Source organism: Hemibagrus wyckioides, linkage group LG03 (genome assembly GCF_019097595.1).
Source record: "Hemibagrus wyckioides isolate EC202008001 linkage group LG03, SWU_Hwy_1.0, whole genome shotgun sequence".
Classification (NCBI taxonomy): Eukaryota; Metazoa; Chordata; class Actinopteri; order Siluriformes; family Bagridae; genus Hemibagrus; species Hemibagrus wyckioides.
The window spans coordinates 32,461,895-32,479,666 of record NC_080712.1 but is presented as its reverse complement, the minus strand read 5'-3'; the positions used below and the strand labels follow the sequence as shown (position 1 = coordinate 32,479,666).

General features: G+C 40.5%; 3 protein-coding genes across 4 annotated transcripts; all 3 read right to left on the bottom strand.

Annotated features, from left to right (window-relative positions):
• Positions 1–454: 454 nt before the first annotated feature.
• Positions 455–1,492, bottom strand: LOC131345566 (interferon alpha-inducible protein 27-like protein 2A). Of its 2 annotated transcripts, none has more exons than XM_058378506.1 (4): positions 1,372–1,492; positions 1,247–1,276; positions 748–909; positions 455–672 (listed from the first exon to the last, which is right to left on the bottom strand). In XM_058378506.1, the coding sequence occupies exons 1-4, from the start codon at positions 1,379–1,381 to the stop codon at positions 554–556; spliced, it is 321 nt and encodes a 106-aa protein (XP_058234489.1). In that variant the 5' UTR covers positions 1,382–1,492; the 3' UTR covers positions 455–553. The 2 variants fall into 2 exon arrangements, with proteins under 2 accessions (XP_058234489.1, XP_058234496.1); XM_058378513.1 differs by having other exon boundaries at positions 748–858; positions 1,372–1,487.
• A 2,531-nt stretch (positions 1,493–4,023) lies between these two features.
• LOC131345559 (interferon alpha-inducible protein 27-like protein 2A) lies at positions 4,024–7,893 on the bottom strand. Its single transcript, XM_058378498.1, has 4 exons — positions 7,744–7,893; positions 5,738–5,788; positions 4,918–5,079; positions 4,024–4,310 (listed from the first exon to the last, which is right to left on the bottom strand). The coding sequence occupies exons 1-4, from the start codon at positions 7,748–7,750 to the stop codon at positions 4,075–4,077; spliced, it is 456 nt and encodes a 151-aa protein (XP_058234481.1). The 5' UTR covers positions 7,751–7,893; the 3' UTR covers positions 4,024–4,074.
• Positions 7,894–11,455: 3,562 nt separating this feature from the next.
• Positions 11,456–14,939, bottom strand: marcksl1a (MARCKS-like 1a). Its single transcript, XM_058385957.1, has 2 exons — positions 14,668–14,939; positions 11,456–12,743 (listed from the first exon to the last, which is right to left on the bottom strand). Exons 1-2 carry the CDS (start codon positions 14,734–14,736, stop codon positions 12,171–12,173), a joined length of 642 nt encoding a protein of 213 aa, XP_058241940.1. The 5' UTR covers positions 14,737–14,939; the 3' UTR covers positions 11,456–12,170.
• Between the last annotated feature and the right edge of the window lie 2,833 nt (positions 14,940–17,772).

The following is a 17,772-nucleotide window of genomic DNA, read 5'->3' as shown; positions in this document are numbered from 1 at the left end:
ACACACACACACACACACACACAAGAAGTAGTATTATACACATATCCTCACACACACACACACAAGAAGTAGTATTATACACATATCCTCACACACACACACACACACAAGAAGTAGTATTATACACATATCCTCACACACACACACACACACAAGAAGTAGTATTATACACACATCACACGTTCCTGTAAAGTTCTTCCAGGTTCATGAGGCATTTCACCCCCAGCTTGAATCTTACACAGGGAGCAAGTTGCATACTATTACTACTATTACTACTAATAATAACAAGCAACAACATCATTCAATATTTGTTCCGGTTTGTGTTGAAAGTCTCAATCCGTTTATATCAGACTTATCAATGTATACCAGAGGATTAGTTTTAGATTAATTTAAGATGAATGACATTTTGTTCATCACACAGAAACACTGAGAAAGTGAAAGAAGACACTCACTCTGTAAGTGCAGCCGCTTTATTATTTATGCGCTAAGACAGTTTTCCTAAATGTAGATGAAAGCTATTAAAAAAATAGATATGAATTAACAAAACCCTGATTCACATGGGGCATAGAGAAGTCTCAAGAAGCGTCGAGGCTATCCATTCAGCCCCACCAGCCACTGCTGCTCCTGTAGCCGCCGCAGCAGCCTGGCCAGCAATGCCCAATCCAGCAGCCCCTAAGCGGAACAAGACTGTAATGAGAGAAGGCTTTCATTTGGTCAATCTGTGTTTGTGATTGTGTCTGTGATTACCGGCAGACTGCAGGACAGCAACGATACTACCCGCTGCTACACCTCCACCGTTGGCGAGCGCGGCTGCAGACATCATCCACGAGGCAGTGGATCCTGCGGCGATGCCAGCAGCTGTGAAACCCAACCCAGAAATCACTGCTGGAGCTGCTGCAACACCGACAACTTAAAGACAAAACAGTCCAGGAGAAATGATCTACGTCATTATCGCTATCAATCTGCGTCATGTCTAATATCTGGCAGAAAAGACGACATGGTAGAATAGAATAGAATAGAAATCATTTATCGTCATTGAATAAATCTGCAGACAATGAAATTTGGATCGTTGCTGCTGCTGGTGTCAAGTAATAGACATATAATAGCAGCAACATGACAAACTAGTTTACAGAGAATTCAGTGGTATGGAGTATAAGTTCTCCCTTTCTTGCTCATTTCCTTGCAAAAACAGAAGTGACTGCGAGAAACAGACTGAGACGGAATAACCAACAGACTGTAAACATACCTGCTCCGGTTCCGAGTAGTGCAACTGTACCTGTTAAAAAAGTCAAAGATTAAAAAAGTCATTAACACTCACAGCGCTTCATGACGTACATCTTACCAAATCGGAATAAACACCAGACTACTCACACACATCCATCTTGTACACACTGTATGAAGAAACAAGCACAGGCAGGCCTTTTAAAGAGGGCAGCTGAGGGGTGGCGCTCTTCCACAGAAACGAAACTTACAGCCGGACTCAGAAATGAAACAACAACAACAACAGTGAGCCATGACCCCGTGGCCTCATCACAGCTCCACACCTGCCTGAAATACTATTTTACAGATTTAAAGAAGAATGCTCACAGCCACAGTTTTTAAAAAATTTTTTTTATTATTGCTTGTTATTAATGGTCAGAAATGGGAATAGAATAATCACAGTCTCAGCTCCAGGGAGCCTGGTTAGAACCTGACCTCGGGTTAACGTCTGTGTAGGTAAACATGCAGGAGATGTCTTGAAATTGACCCCTGAATGTATAAATGAGTGATGCCATGCAATAGACTGACCTCGACCTGAGATCTGCCACAGCACTGACCAAGGTGAAGCACCTGCTGAAGACGTGTAAGCATTTGTTCTCGATCTTTTTCTTTCTCTTTCAAGCTATACGCCCCACTCCTGAGATCCCAGTGTGATCACTTCTTCTTTCCCGGACCTGCCTGATCCATCCAGATGCTCTACCCCTGGTTGGAGTCTTGTCACTTGATGGTGCTCACTGCTGCTGGGGATAGATCTGTGACCCAGTGGACTGCTGTGGACAGAACCCCTCAGAGACTATCACGCCGTCTCTGACCTGCCGTTGCATCGGTCAGCTTTCAGCAGGAAGAATATAATGAACTCAGAAACTACACTGACCGATTAATTCCTCAAGAGCTCTTGGTTGCTGTTGTAGAAAGGACATTATTATTATTAATATTTACATTATTTCCTGTCCAGTGTCACCCAGATGAGGATGAGGTTCCCTTCTGAGTCTGGTTCCTCTCAAGGTTTCCTCCTCATATCATCTCAGGGAGTTTTTTCCTCACCACCATCACCTTAGGCTTCTCATTAGGGATAAAATAGTAACTTAACTATAAACTTTATCATTTCTTTTTCTATGTTTCTGTACGTCTGTAAAGCTGCCGTGAGACAATGTCCATTGTTAAAAGCTCTATACAAATAAAGTGTAGAATTTGGAAGTATGACTTTAATTACATAATTTATCATTTGCCCTCAAAAGTATTTCTGATAATAGCTGTAGGGATCTTCAAGGGTTAATCAGGACCCTCACCAAAGGAACCTTTGGAGTTTACAGTAAATATAATACAACAGCAAGATTAGGAATACAAGATTTTGTGGGCGTAATAAACTTAGAGGCATCCAAATCTACAAACATACCAGAAGTTCTTAGAAAGAAAGGAATGTAGAGGACTATTTACTCTGAAAGAAAAGAAACACCTGAACCACATATTAGTCATGAGACAGGTATACATTCTGCTCTGTGACGGCTTTAACACACCTTTGTCTCCTTTGTTGATTATCACATGACACCAGCAATGAAGACAAGAAAGGTGGAGCTGTGCAGCATAGTTTTAATAGATTCATGCAAGCTGGTGAAATAACTGTTTTATTTCAAACACTATCTTTATGAAATAGTTACATTCATAAATGTACATTAAAGTGTACATTAATGACATTGTCATGCTAAATTAATGAACTTGACGTGTTAAACTTTATGAAAGTGGTGAAAAGATCAGCTATAAATGTTCAGTCTCTCTTTGTGACGATGATACAGCTTTTTAAAACGCCCAATGCAAAACCTGATGAACTCCTTTGTAGTCTTTTCTCCTCATGCAAATGCTTGTATTACTAAACATTGTACGCCCCACAGCCTCGAGCAGGATTCTTTATGTCATTGGCGACATTGGAGACAGTCTCTGTATCACTAGAGACAATCGCTATGCCACTGGAGGTCTGTTCATCATTAGGCATTGTTACATCGGCAGGGAGGCCCGCTACAGCACTGGAGAGACACTCGTTATGCTGTGATGTCATTAGATACATTCACTATAATGTGATGTCATTGGAGACTCTCGCTATGATGTGATGTCATTGGAGACACTCGCTATGATGTGATGTTATTGGAGACAGTCATTATGATGTGATGTCATTGGAGACTCTTGCTATGATGTCATGTCATTAGATACATTCGCTATGATGTGATGTTATTGGACACACTTGGTGTGATGTGAAGTCATTGGACATATTTGCTATAATGTGATGTCACTGGAGACTCTCTCTATGCTGTGATGTCATTGGAGACACTCACTATGATGTGATGTCATTGGACACACTCGCTATGTCACTGGAGGTGTGTCCACCACGGTACATCACTGGAGATACTGACAATGTCTTTGGACACATTGGGTTTGTCATTGTGGCAGTAAGCAGTTCCATTCTTTGTGGCTCACTTATTAGTCACGTTGTTGACACTCAGTATGTCATTAGAGACACCACACCATCAGAGACACTCCCTGTATCAATAACAGACACATGGGACCAGAGAAACTCTTGCTAACACTTCACAGCAAACACTTGATGTGTCATTAGAGACACTTGCTACATCATTGAAACGTGCTTCTTATGCACAGTGGTCATTCGAATGGTCAATCTACGTTTATATCTTTAAAATACATACAAGTCACCTAAGCTTTTCCTTTACCTGCTTATCGAGGAACCTGGACAAAAGACACAAAGTACAAATGTTAGGTCTACTTTCTATATTTATTTTGGTACACTCATGCAAAGAGAAAAATTTATTCCCACTTTTGCAGTTCCTTGGGGGAAGGGTCATTTGAAAGGCCCTCATTTTCCTCCTCATCCTCTGGTGGTGAAGAATTTCCAGTCTCATTACCTGGTGGCTTTTTGTTCGTGGGTGTATTAGGAGGTTGACCCTTGTCTTTACGGCCAGAAAACCACCCCACAATACCACCGATGACCCCGCCTGTAGATGCCACGCCGGCTGTTGTGGCAGCCGAAAAGCCAGCGGCGCCTTGAGAGCAAAGAGTTTAGAAATCAGAAATCACAAACTGTTGATACAGAGATTTACTGAATATATTTGATTTTTTCAGTGTCATGAATTCAGGTTCTAATATATTCATGTTCAATTTGGACACCAGAGTGATGGTAGTTGATTGCATGACCTGAAGGTTCTGGTTGGGACTGGTTAACCTGGTTGGTTTATTGGTGGATGGTTGCTTGGACTAACTGGATGGTTGATGCATCTATTAACTGTTGTTTTATAATTGCATGATTACTTAGTTGATTGTTACTCTTGATTGTTGTACTGGTTGTTGAATTGGCTGCATGTTGGTTGGTTGGACAACTGTTTGACCGATTGGTTAACAGCCATATTGGTGGATTGTTGGCAGTTTTATTGGGTGATTACTTAAATAACTAGTCAGCCAGTTTGTTTGGTTGTTGGACCGATAGACTGATTTATTGTTGGTTGCTTGCTTGGATTAATTGAGCTGCAGGTTACTTGAACTTTTTTGGAGTGGTGCATCAGCTAGTTAGGTATTTAGGCGATTTATATTGTGAGTAACTGCTCATATGATTGGTTGCTTTAACTTAGAAGATGTACTGATTGATCAACTCACCTACTGACTGAAGAACAGCCACTAAGCTGCCTGCTGCTACTCCTCCTCCATTCGCTATGGCAGCTGATGACATCATACTGGCAGCTATGGACCCAGCTGAGATGCCAGCGGTGCCGAAGCCCACCAACCCGAGTACAGCAGGGGCTAACACCACAGTACCCACTAAAGAAAAAAACACAAACCCAGAACAAAACCAACCACAACATTCTTTATTTTCTCCCCTTCAAGTTTTCACAGAATTTTAATGTTTAACTCTTTTCTGCCTGCCTATTTTTATTTAAAAAAAGTCGATTGTCGTTTCACCAACATTTATAAAGGAAAAAATGAGATTCTGATATAATTGTTGAAGAGGTTTGTGGAGGGAAAAACCTTCTCATTCACCACACTGCTCAGACAGAACGGAATGGAAGAAACTAACTTTACATGGTATGCGATGACACCAAGTGGACAAATTGTGAGAAGCTATTAGGACTTTATTTAATTTATTCCACCCAGATAAATAGATTTAGAAATTATACAGCATTTGTTTAGCAGACCTGATGATTGTTACCTGTAATCATAATTATTTGTATCTAGATAAATGGATATAAAAATACTGCCATATAGCCTTTAGCTTATCTTGTGTACCGAAACTGATTTAGCCAGCTAGAGATAAAAGCCTGGCAGAAACACGTCATATCAGGGAAACAAAAGTGAGAACACAGTAAACCCTGGATGAGAAGCTTGTCTAGCACAAGGCAGCATACACAAATCCATCCACTGGGGTGTTTTTAGACAAACTAGCGAACATTTATTCTTATAATTATCTCCCAGTACTGACCTGTTCCAGCAGCCACTCCTGCAGTGATGCCAATCGCCGTTTTAACCGCCTCTGGGGGAAAAAGAAAGTGAAATGTATATAGTATATATTGAATATAGTTAAATATAGTGTCATTTAATATTGTAGATACTGTCACAATAATAAGGTGTTTTATTAAGCTATTTTAATGTTTATATAGCATATAACCTGAAGCTCTATCTGCTATACATTTTACATGACAAATAAATGTGTTTATGTTGGATGTCTATAATATGATCCATTATGGTGCTATACTGATATAGTGAACCCATAGTACATTCTGTGTAGAATATTAAACCATTGTTAATAGCAATTTTTGATCAATTTAATTTTATACAGGGAGACATGCACATGGTTTTGCATCATTTATTAGTCAGAAATAAAAAAAAAATACATTTTTGAAATGATCTGATCGAATTCAAACTCGTGAAGCCAGTACTGTGAAGGTTGTCGTCCATCCTTACACCATTTGTGTACAAAGATGGAGAGGTGACGATGTGGTCCGGTTCTCTTCACCTCTCCAATGATGAGCTATATAAAGTGCAGCAGTGTCTGAAGTCATTTTAGCCAGAAACGGAGCTCCAAAGTCGGCTACAACTGGGCAAACCATTTCCAACCGTGTAGGCTGCCCAAGGAAAAACTTGATAACTTGACCATGTCATGTTTTCTCTATCTTTTAGCTCTATGGAACGTCCACTTGTGACATCACTGCAGTGAAGACACACCCACTGATGGTTTTAGTTATGTGATCATAGCTAGTCTTGCCAGAGTCCCTGCTTGCACCTTGCAAACGATACGTTGTCCTTAACCTTTACAGGTTCACAAGCATACGTAATATTCTCTCTCTCTCTAAAGCTACACATACTACTCCAGAGCTCCTCGAGCTCCTGACTGCTTCTGCTCTCTGGACCAGCCTGATCCACCCTGATGGCCCATGTGGACAGCCTGGAGATACATGGGACTGCTGTGTTATGGTGCCACTTGGAGACCAGGCTTCAGCAGGAATGAATTTATGCTCAAAAGCTCCAGGTTACACAAGTCCACTTGGCTATATAGAGTTGTAGAAAGGAAATGATTCACACTCCAGGGTGTAACCTTGATAAGGGTGGGTTTCATTTTGAGGCCTGGTTTAAGATTTTGTCCGCATGCTGTGTCTGGGAGTTTTTCCTTGCCACCAATGCAATAGGGATAGATTTATTTATTTTTTTTCCCCTTCTGAATTATTTTGTTCCTGTAAAGCTGATTTGAGACAACGCCCATTGTTAAAAGAGCTAATAGAAATAAAATTGAAACGAATAGAATTGAATATAACAAAAGTACAGCATTAACCAACACATTATCAGCGAAAATTTCTGAACATATCTTTATATTCAGTACAATATGCTTTGTAGAAATCTCATCTTGTTTTCCACGGGAACTTCATCTCGGGAATTTTGGAAATATAACAAGTTGGAAATTTATGTGAATTTTTTTCATTTTTCAAAAAGATAGGTTGGTTCAACAATAATGCAAGCTGTAGCTCGGTGTCAGGAACCACTGGGACAGTTCCCTGCCAGACCACTAGAGGGGGTGCTGGCAGGTGAATCGGCGGAGCCTGCTTTGTCGTGTGTGTATTTCCCATGTACTTTGTGCCACGCCCCTCCCTATTGTTCTGCCTTCCCACCCTGTCACCTGCATATACACTACTCACAAAAAGTTAAGAATATTTACCTTTTGCGTGAAATTTATGGAAAATGTAAAAAGTTCACTGTACAGTGATATTATATCATGAAAGTAGGGCATTTAAGCAGAAGCATGCAATGGTGATTTCCTCATCTCAAACAATTTATTGAAACAAAAGCCAACAACAGTGGTGGGTATACCACAAGAAAAAATGTCAACGTCTCAATAATGTCATGTGCCCTTGACCATCGATTACAGCTTGACAACGACGTCTCATGCGGTTCACGAGTCGACATCAACATCAGGTTTGTTTACGTTTTACTTACTTTTCATGCTGAAATGAATAAATCCAACACAATGTCAAACTCAGCGTCTTGGCGCTCTTCTTGTTGTTGTTGGATCAAACACTTTCGCTTTACTTTTCCTCACTATGTTCGGGAAAAAAATTCTCGCCTCCTGCACTGTGATTGGTTAATACATCACAGCCGAGCAGTTCGCTGATTGGACGGTTAGGAAGTTCATTACCCACACATACACCGTTCCAAGAGAAATGTCCCTAAAAAGTGCTTTCAATTCTAAAATATATATATTTTTAAATAAATAAATAAATAAATACAAAAATTATCCGAATGTGTGTGATGTCATTGACCAGTCAATAAAATGCCACCTTTAAAGAAAATGCCGTTATTATTTTAAAATAAACATTACTCGAAAACAAAACAAATAAGCTAAAACAAAACAAAAAAAATGTATTAAAACATTTTTTTTTAGAAAGCATTTTGGTCTGACTCCCACTTTTAGTTTATTCTACAGTTAACTCAGTCATACTGACAAACTCCCAAGGGCTTCCTTATGGGCCTTTATTTTACCATATATGGAGATTTGAGGGCGTTCCTTTATGTAAATGAGTGTAGCCGTGCGCGAGCGTTTAGAATGTGGTGGTGCAATTTTCGAGGTCAATTAAAAAAAAAATCTGTGTGATAAACTGCCGGCTTTTCTGTGTCCTGGTGTTTTTACACTTTTTGGAGAGATAATCTTCAAAAAAACAAACAAACAAACAAACAAAACAAGTGCTTTGGATAAACGAACTCGACTGATGGGCCACTGCATTATCACAAAAGGTCAGCCATTATCTGCATCATCTTAATCAATCTGTATTGACCCATCTTTTATATAATTTTACTTCATATTTCATTCTGTGAACCTTTTGGAATTTCCTGGTACGTTTCTGCATACATTTGTCATACAGTGTGATCTGATCTTCATCTAAGTCAAGAGCACTGACAAATAGAATGTGCCTAAATAATAACACACAAAAAAAATCTGATCTTTGATGTCTTCATTGAGAACAACCATGGGAAAAAGTACGTGAAGCCTTGAGTTAATGACCTCAAAACAGCTCATTGGAGTCAGGTTTTAGCATGCCTGTTGTCTTGTTAAGAAAATGAGTTAGGACGTGTGGACTAGAGCTACTATTGACTGATACAAACCACTCAAATTCTTTGAGTCAAGAAAAAAAAAATGCTTATGTGAGCCATTACATTTGTCAGTACTCTTGTTTTAGATTCAATTCAATTTTATTTTATTTGTATAGCGCTTTTAACAATGAACAATGTCTCAAAGCAGCTTTACAGAACATAAGAAACAAGAAAAAAAACATAGTGCAAAAAGTCCTAGATGTTAGATAAAATCACCCCTAGTAAGCAAGCCTGAGGCAACCGTGGCAAGGAAAAACTCCATTAAATGATAACCTTGAGAGGAACCAGACTCAAAAGGGAACCTCATCCTCATTTGGGTGACACCGGAGAGTGTGATTATAAATTATTCTAAACACCAGAGAGTGTGATCATGAACAGTGTCCTTTCTGCAGTAGATGAAGAAGATCAGATGAAGATCAGATCACATTTTATGACAAATTTATGCAGGAAACCATGAAAGGTTCACATAACTTTTCTTGCCACTGTAAATGGGTAGTGTGTGTAGTGTGGTCAGGAGTGGCTCTCAATGTCCTCTCATCCTCACACACTGGAATAACCTCAAATCATCCTTGTTGAGCTCAAAAGATCACATATGATGGGTGCCAATACTTCTGGAGTTGACTGTAAAATGGTACTAGTAAACTAGAATAACTTTAACTTGCTTGACTGTATTAATTCATAAGCACAGCTGATTATTTCTCACTAAAGCCCTAGAAATATCCTTCTCCAAAAGCTCCACAGAAATCGCATGTTGTTAATTTAATTGTTTTATTTGAGTGTATAACATTATAGCCAAAAAAAATTTAATTAAAATGTACTTAGGAATTGTGTTGGAAGTTAAATTAAAATGGCTATAGATTTTTGTTTCGGATTTGAGTGTTCGAGGGTCCGTCTGCTTTCTCTATATACACCTGGCAACCCGAGACACACACAAAAAAAACACCCAGCATCGTATATAAACACCAGCAAAAGATTAATGAACATCAAGCCTGTTATTTATAGTTATTTATCTCATGTTTAAAAGTCTAAACCTTGGGGGAAAAAATCCTAAGGCAAGTTATTTTTCCGTTGTGAGGTTGCCAGAACCTCCCTGGTATCAGAAATTCCCATTTATCGCTATTGTTCTTTCATATAGATAATTTCCCTCGTCATGCTTTTTCCTCTTGATAGTCGTCCAAATCCTTGTCATATTCCAGGGACTGACTTACCTTAGCTTTGCTCACACTTTGCTTTGCTTTAATTAACTTGGAGTGTACTCTTTCTCAAAATTTCAGTAAAACATTTCTATTCCAGACACGACTTCAGAACTCATTAGTTAAATTCAACCTAAAAAGTGTTTATCCTCAAACCCTCAGCTGGACACTCTGGATTTGTACCTGCGGTCCTCTCGCTCATCCCACGCTCTGCTTACACTGTAAACACACTTACTCTTTCCACTCTGGTTTCTTCTTCTCGTCATCTTCATGGAGATTTTCCTCACCGCTGTGTCATCTTCGATTGGTTAAAAGAAAAAAAAAGGCCATCTGTACAGTAAACTTTCTGTGTCGTGACACTGTCTACTGGTAAAACAAATAAAGTTGTTATTGATCCACTATTAGAAATCTAATCTGTATTTATAGTAGTGATGTGTTTATGTTCTCCAGTGTAAGATTTTAGGATTAGGATCGAACTAAACTGCCAAATCATGCACATAATAGTGGCTGATCTTTTGGCTGCCCCCTATGTGTGTGAGGGGTCGCCACAGCAGAACAACAACTCCGCACAACAACTTGGCACAGGTTTTACGCCGGGCGCCCTTCCTCATGCAACCCATCCATTTTTATCCGGGCTTGGGACTGGCACTGCATCCAGTGACTGGGGTTTGGGCACTGGCCTGGATTGAACCCAGGCCTTCTGCATGGTAGGTGAGAAACCTGCCACTGTGCCACCAGTGCCCCCGATAATGCACATAATAAAGGTAAGATTGTTTTTAAGAATGGTCGAATTGTTGAAAACCACAGGATGATGTTATTGTGCACTCTGTTTACTGTGATGCTGCTGTCAGGACATAAAAAGACAAGTTCGTCTGCAGCTCCGTTGAGTAGCAACGATACAATCACCGATTTGAGATAATCATCAAATCGATGGTTCTTTGGCTAGTTAAGAGTTCTCCACAGCTCTCTGGGCTTTAATTTTGTTGTCTAGGGTCTTTCAGAGGGTTTTTGTGCTTTTTTCTGATAAACCTATCCGAATTGGGAAATGAAGTGAAAAATATGCAAAACTGCAAATGCACGGGGGTTGTTTTGAACTCAGAAGCTTTCTATCTATCTATCTATCTATCTATCTATCTATCTATCTATCTATCTATCTATCTATCTGCTGTTTATTTACTCTATAAATCATCCACCCTGTTTAAATGAATGTTTTTTTTCATAAAAAACACTTTTGTATTATGTAAGTATGAGATCTTTTAAATCTAGGTTATAAAAACATGTTGCAGGAAAAATGTGGGACTAATCAACTTAATTTAATGAAAGAAAAAAAAAGAAAGAAAGAACCCAACCTGAAAAACGCAAAAAAATGAACGAGGAGATCCGACATTTATTTGCCCTTGATCTTACAATAAAACCATTGACATTTAAAAATGTTAGCAAAAAAAAAAAATTATATACAGGTGACAAACGAAAAAGAAGAAGCTGATAAAGCAGTGGTTTTGTACACCCCTACGCCAGAATCAAGGCTAAACCTAAACCTAAACCACCCCTCCAAAGTCTCTGCTCTAAATACTTGCACATGTTCTCAGGGGTTAAAAACAAACGGAGGAATGGAGATCTTCTAAAAACATACACACACTATTTCAAGAGGCTTCACATTGTCCTTTAACCGTCAGTGACGATTCGTCGATTTGCTCGCCTGCCACCGGCATCCAAGACGGGAAAAAACGTGGGCTATGAGACTGTTACATACAATACACTTTTCGGCGAGGGGAAAATATTCCGATCTGTTTGGAGAATCCATTCCTCCTCGGCAGTCCCGTTTCGTACGTCCGCAAGCGGAGGAGGAGCGAATGCACGAGAGAAACTGTGACGTTTTTCTTTATCTTTCGTTTTGTTGGCCTGTCGTTCTCTGTAGTGACGCTGCTGTAACCTTTAATGGAACTTCAATGACGTGGCTCAAGTCCTTATATATATTTTATATATTTCAATCTTTAAAAAAAGAAAACAAAAAGAAAACAAACCAAAAAAAAAAAAGAAAAAGGAAGGAATGAGGGGAAAAATCAGTCCGGTCGCAGTAGGTTACTCCGAGGCTGGTGTGGGCTCAGCGGGTGTGGCCTCAGGCGTGGCCTCGGTCTCGGCGGGAGTGGAAGCGGGAGCTTCCTCGGATTTGGCGCTCTCCTCTGTGGGTGTGGCTTCTGCCACAGGGGCGGGCTCTTCTGCTTTAGGCTCCTCCTCTGCAGCCTCTGGAGCAGGTGCTGCCTCTGCCTCTGCCTCAGCCTCAGCAGGTGTCTCGCTGGTCTCGGCAGCCGGCTCCTCCTCTTTGGTTTCCTTGGGGGCGCTGCCATTCTCCTCCGGCGCTGCCGCCTCCACCGCTTCCGCTGCTGGCTCCTCAGTGCTCTTCTTGTTCTTCTTCAGTGAGATGCCTTTAAACTTGAAAGAGTTCTTCAAGGAGAACTTCTTCTTCTTTTTCTCCTTTGGTGCCTCGCCCTCGGCTGCCTTGTTGCTGGTTCCTTCGGCCTCTGCAGCCTCGATGGCGTCCCCGGCCTCCGCCGTCTCTTTCACGGCCTCCGCGGTTCCGTTGCCGTCGGCCACCGCTGCTTCTCCCTCGGGTTTGGCTGACACATCGCCGTTGGTTTTGACATGGCCGTTCTCCTGGGATGAAAGTAAGAAAAAGAAACATTAGAAACTGTTCAATATTTCCAACAGCTTACATTTCTGAGACGGTGCTGTGCACAACACATGCGCTGGAGGAGAAAGCACATTTCTGTTTCTATGTGCCATGTCATGTTCATCACAAACAAGTCCGCACACTTCCATATATTCACATGTAAGATCTACAACACATACAAACAGCATCTGTGGAAGAGATTAGACAATATTCCAAATGTAATCCAATACTGTTGTTTCCTAGCCATCAAATGGCAAGAAAACATTATTCTGTTAATCATTAAACATATGTGGGGCTTGAGACCGGACACAATGCATGAACAGAATTGCGCTGACGAATAACTGATGCATAAAACTTGCCCAAGATTGCAAGATGATGACTGGATTGGTGTGTGAAATGATCTGCTCACTGCCCGGATATGTATTTCTCTGTAAACATCGTTCTTTGTAAGTGAAAACGCTGTCGAAACACGCTGATGAAACGCGAACACAAACATGTGCTACACCGTATCACGTGCTTAGCCACTGACAAATTAACACCACACACACACACGCAGCTGTTGTGTATAATCCTGTTTATGCACAGTTCTGACCGGCAGGGGCGCTGTTTCGCAGAGTCTTTGTTTGGAAAGCGCAGTACTCAGCACGAACGGCAGGCGCCGCTGTTGCTCCACAGAACAGCACTCAGCCGTGAACGCGGTGAACGTGACAAAACAACAGGGGCGCGTCCTAAACGCCTCATTACTGGAACCGTGTAGGACGGAGAATCCATTGTTTCATACACTATGTAGTGCGCGTAGAGAGGGAGCAGGGAGCCGTTTGAGCTTTGGACCTCTGGAGATAATCAGCGCGCGTTGTTTAATAACATGATTATCATCGATCCGGTGACATAATTGAAGGGTGTGTGTTTAGTACAAATGAGCAGTTTGTAATATACTCATTGCTGGGGTTTAGTCAACACTGAAGGGATTTTTTTCTTTTAAAAAATGATAGATTATATTACACACACACACATATATAAAGCATTTATAAATGTGTTTCGTTGTATCGAGATACAACCCTCTCACCCCAAAATGGCTCCCTGCATCCGTGCACTGCTCGGGGTATCAAATGATGGCGCCCTGCACCCCATGCAGCGCACTACGCACTCAACACCCACCGATTGGGATTGAACCCAAGCCAAAAAACCCACTATCAACCAATCCCCAGACAGACGCCTCGAGCTTCATCACTAAACTCGGATTAAATTCACGCGCAAAAAAAAAACGCGAACACGAAGGGTGAGAGATGGTGTGTTTGTGTGTTTGTTGTGCTCCATTTTCTCAGCCGTCACTCAGTCCTGTGCGCGCTTTTGTTCGCGGCTCAGCAGCACGGCGCAAAAAAAGCCCCTCATTTGCATCCTTTGCGCCCTTTTGTTCCTAAATCACCCCACAGAGCACGATGATCTCAGCTCAGTGCGAATTTAATCACGACTAACCTGTTCGTCAACTCCAAAAGCTTAGATTGAAGGAGAAATATATGGGTTTTTATATTAATCAAACAGCATCCTATCATCCCTTCGCCAACAAAGGGTACCCAGGCTGTCGGGACTATGGTGGCATTTCAGTCCTGTGCGTTCCAGCTCAGCTTGGATACACTGAATACAATCCGTTTATTTAGGATAAAATGATAAACAAAAACAAACTCGTGAATGGACGCGAACAGGTTAAATGCAATTTACGCACAATATACGGAAATAACCCATTCTAACCTGCCACTAAAAAACAGCCAGATAACACACGCGCGCGCGCGCGCGCACACACACACCGCGGGTGGACAAAAAACCCCAAAAATAAGAGAAAAGAAGGCAAGCAGGTAATAAAGGTGAGAGAGGAGATGTGAAGTGGTCACACATGGACACATCTTTTACCTGGCCGTTGGTTTTAGCGGCTGCGCTCTCAGCCTCGGCTGCTCCACCCTTAGACAATTGGGCTCCCATCTTCACTCCAAAAACCAAAAACTGTAGCCAACCAAGACAGGGAAAAATAAAAGACAGAGAAACTTCTTGCGCAAAAGTTGAAAAAGGCGAGACCCGAAAACCGAAAGTCCTCTGTTTTTTTTTGTTCCCTTTAAATAAAGTGTGAAAGGCGCGAGGTATCACATCCGCTGCGTGTCCACCAGGCGATCTGAAGCTGCTCGAGATGCGACGCGTGTATTTGTGAAGCTCAAATATCGCGCTAGGCCCCGCCCACCAGGGCGTGGTGAACGGCCAGGGGCGTGTCCCCCGCAGCTCTGAAATCGAGTGGGCTCCGTGCCAGTTGTTCTAGATTGCTCTAGTACTCTAGCTACACTATTAAGAAACATTCTTTTAGGGTTATTTGGAGGGTTCTAGCTTCCTAAAGAGGTTCTACTTGATTAAAAAAAAAAACACCCTGTTGAAACGAACAAAATAATTAAAGGGTTTTTTTTCTAGGTGTCTACGACGTTAATGTATTTAAAGTTACACAGTTCCATAGACTGCACATGAGATGGGTGTGAGTTCGAGCTTCTTTGGACTGACGAAACCATGAGGCTTTTGAAGAGAAACAGCTAAAGCACTCTTTACCCCCATTCCTTTAGCATGCTCGAACCCTTAACCATCCAGTTTGTTGTCTAATATTCTGTTTTTATGCCAACAATTGGACCCGGTGAAATCAAATGAGTTCATATTTAATTTTGTTACATTTCTTTAAAAGAATTTAAGTCGTCTTTAGTTGGTCTCTCTTGAAGAAAGGTTCTATATACGGCTGCTCTGTTCAAAGCAGAACCCTTTTTAGGATGCTAGAGCCCTTTGTCATGATTAGCGAATTTGTTGTTTCTTTCTGTTTTTGACAAACGCTAAAATTAATACTGTTAGAAATAAAGGATTTAAGCCTTCTTCAGTTTGTTACACTTAAAGATAGCTGCTGTAATTAAACAGGATAATGTCACAGACAATAAAAACTCAGGAGTTCCTCATTTCTAGTAGAACCACGATAGAACCTTCAATTTTTGTTTAAAAAATGTCAATAATAAAAATGAGTGGGGGAAAAAACTCTGTTACTTTAAAAACTGACTAACTGGAAAAGATTTGGACGTATCAACCGATTTAATTCTCTCATTTACAGCTTTTTTTTTTGCTAAAACCTAGACAAGCTAGTCTTGTTTTATTGTGTCCATCAGGTTCACAGGAAGAGATTTGCTCCAAAATTTAAAAAGCAACCTGCCACTGGATAAATCAATCAGCTGATTAAAAAACAATAAGAAAGTTTTGAGCACATGAGCATTCACTGTGGTACAAACTGTTACTACAGACGTATGATAGACGCGTCCATGCTGAAATATTCATCTGTACTGATGCTTTCTTTTTAGACCTCGAAGCTGAAGTCAGACATCAGACATGTCGGAGCTGAGGGAGCACGTTTACGGTAATTCAGGAACTGTAGAGTCAGGAACTGGATATACAGTAATACCTCACACATCCGCAAGGTTACGTTCCTGGACCCATCAGGAATGACGAGGTTTCACGGATGTGTGGTGGAGTCACTAAAAATGCTAATACTGTAGTGTAAATTCTTATTTTTAAAGTTTAAACCCTAAATATGACCCAATCATGCTCCCAAAACACTTTGATTTCATTTAAAAGGTATCTTAATACATTACCCTTAACAAAGAAATAAATGTTTGACGTAAAAATAGAGTACAGTATCGTCTGTATAAAAACCAAGGGAAAAAATGACTGAGATCACTTATTCACACTTACGGAATATACGCGCGTGTTGAACCAAGTACAAGGGGTGGGGAGATGAGCCGCGATATCACGCATACAGAGCATCGTAGCTAGCAGCCAATCAGCAGCTACGTAAAACTGTTAATGCTCTGTGATTGGTTACTTCCAACCGTTCCAGCCAATAGCGTGTCGTGATGGCTGTACTGTATGTACACGATATCCGCGACATTCGATATCATTAAAATAACATTTTATTTATATTGATATTTTGTTGATTTTACTTTTATATTTATATTACTAAATTAATAAGCTGAATTGTTCTTAATAATTTCGCATGAAAAAGCATGAAAATGTATAAATGGCCACAAAATTGGCCATAAACACTTTTGCAGGATTTGCAGATGCTAATTATTTAGGTTCCAATGAAAATTTCGCGAATCATGAGACGCGGATCTGCGAGGTATTACTGTATTCCAAAACCCAAGCTGGTTATTGTTCGAAATAAAGCATTACACCATATAAAATATCATTACTATTTTTAGTTTTATCGTATTTTGTGTAAAAGAAACAAACTGCAGGAATGAGACTCGGGGCACGTTTTAACTGTTCATCAGACTCAGGAACAGAAATCTGTTTTATATTTAGCGATTTTAAAACCCAAAAATCAAAACGTGATGCAGTGTAAGATGTTAAAAATCATCTCCAGGCAAACACCAGAGGTCAAAAAGTCAGAAGTCTGCTTGGAAATGTCAAACGAAGGAATTTGATGACCGACAATATTGCGAACCGTTAAGTTTGGGATAAAGGGGCGGGGCTAAGGGCTGGCTGTACTTCCGCAGAACTGCTTCTGGAGGCTGGAAAGCTCTGGAAAGATCTGTACTGTCCATCAAAACAAGACACCACAATGTGTGAAAGCGTCCAAATAAGCATGGTGGTGTTTTTGAGGACGTTTCTACACAAGCGCTTCATCTCGTGGTTTAACGAGTCTAAACTTTGATTTGTTTGGTGCAAGAATGTAAATAGACTTCACTTCACTTCTGTTTACCTTCCACATTTTCTACATTTGTCTGTCAATTTAAAAAAAACCCCATCGTCTGTGACTATGTTAAGGAAAATTCAGATATAAACGAATTGAACACAGTGAATGAAGTGATGTCCACTCCATTCAATTCTATTATCAGTTTAGTTTTATTCGTATGGCGCTTGTGGACAGTGAACCATGTCGCGAAGCAGCTTTTGATATATTATTTTTATTGGTTTCATAACAACCAATAAAAAAAAAAAGAA

Excerpts from the sequence above, each read along its gene's own strand:
- LOC131345566 (XM_058378506.1), bottom strand. Across the intron at positions 910-1,246 it reads ACTACTCGGAACCGGAGCAG|TTGTCGGTGTTGCAGCAGCT; the intron begins GTATGTTTACAG and ends TTTGTCTTTAAG. Across the intron at positions 673-747 it reads TGCTGTCCTGCAGTCTGCCG|GGGCTGCTGGATTGGGCATT; the intron begins GTAATCACAGAC and ends TGTTCCGCTTAG.
- LOC131345559 (XM_058378498.1), bottom strand. Across the intron at positions 5,080-5,737 it reads AGGAGTGGCTGCTGGAACAG|TGGGTACTGTGGTGTTAGCC; the intron begins GTCAGTACTGGG and ends TTTTTTCTTTAG. Across the intron at positions 4,311-4,917 it reads GGCTGTTCTTCAGTCAGTAG|GCGCCGCTGGCTTTTCGGCT; the intron begins GTGAGTTGATCA and ends TTTGCTCTCAAG.
- marcksl1a (XM_058385957.1), bottom strand. The coding sequence starts at position 14,736 with ATGGGAGCCCAATTGTCTAAGGGTGGAGCAGCCGAGGCTGAGAGCGCA. Across the intron at positions 12,744-14,667 it reads CCGCTAAAACCAACGGCCAG|GAGAACGGCCATGTCAAAAC; the intron begins GTAAAAGATGTG and ends CTTTCATCCCAG.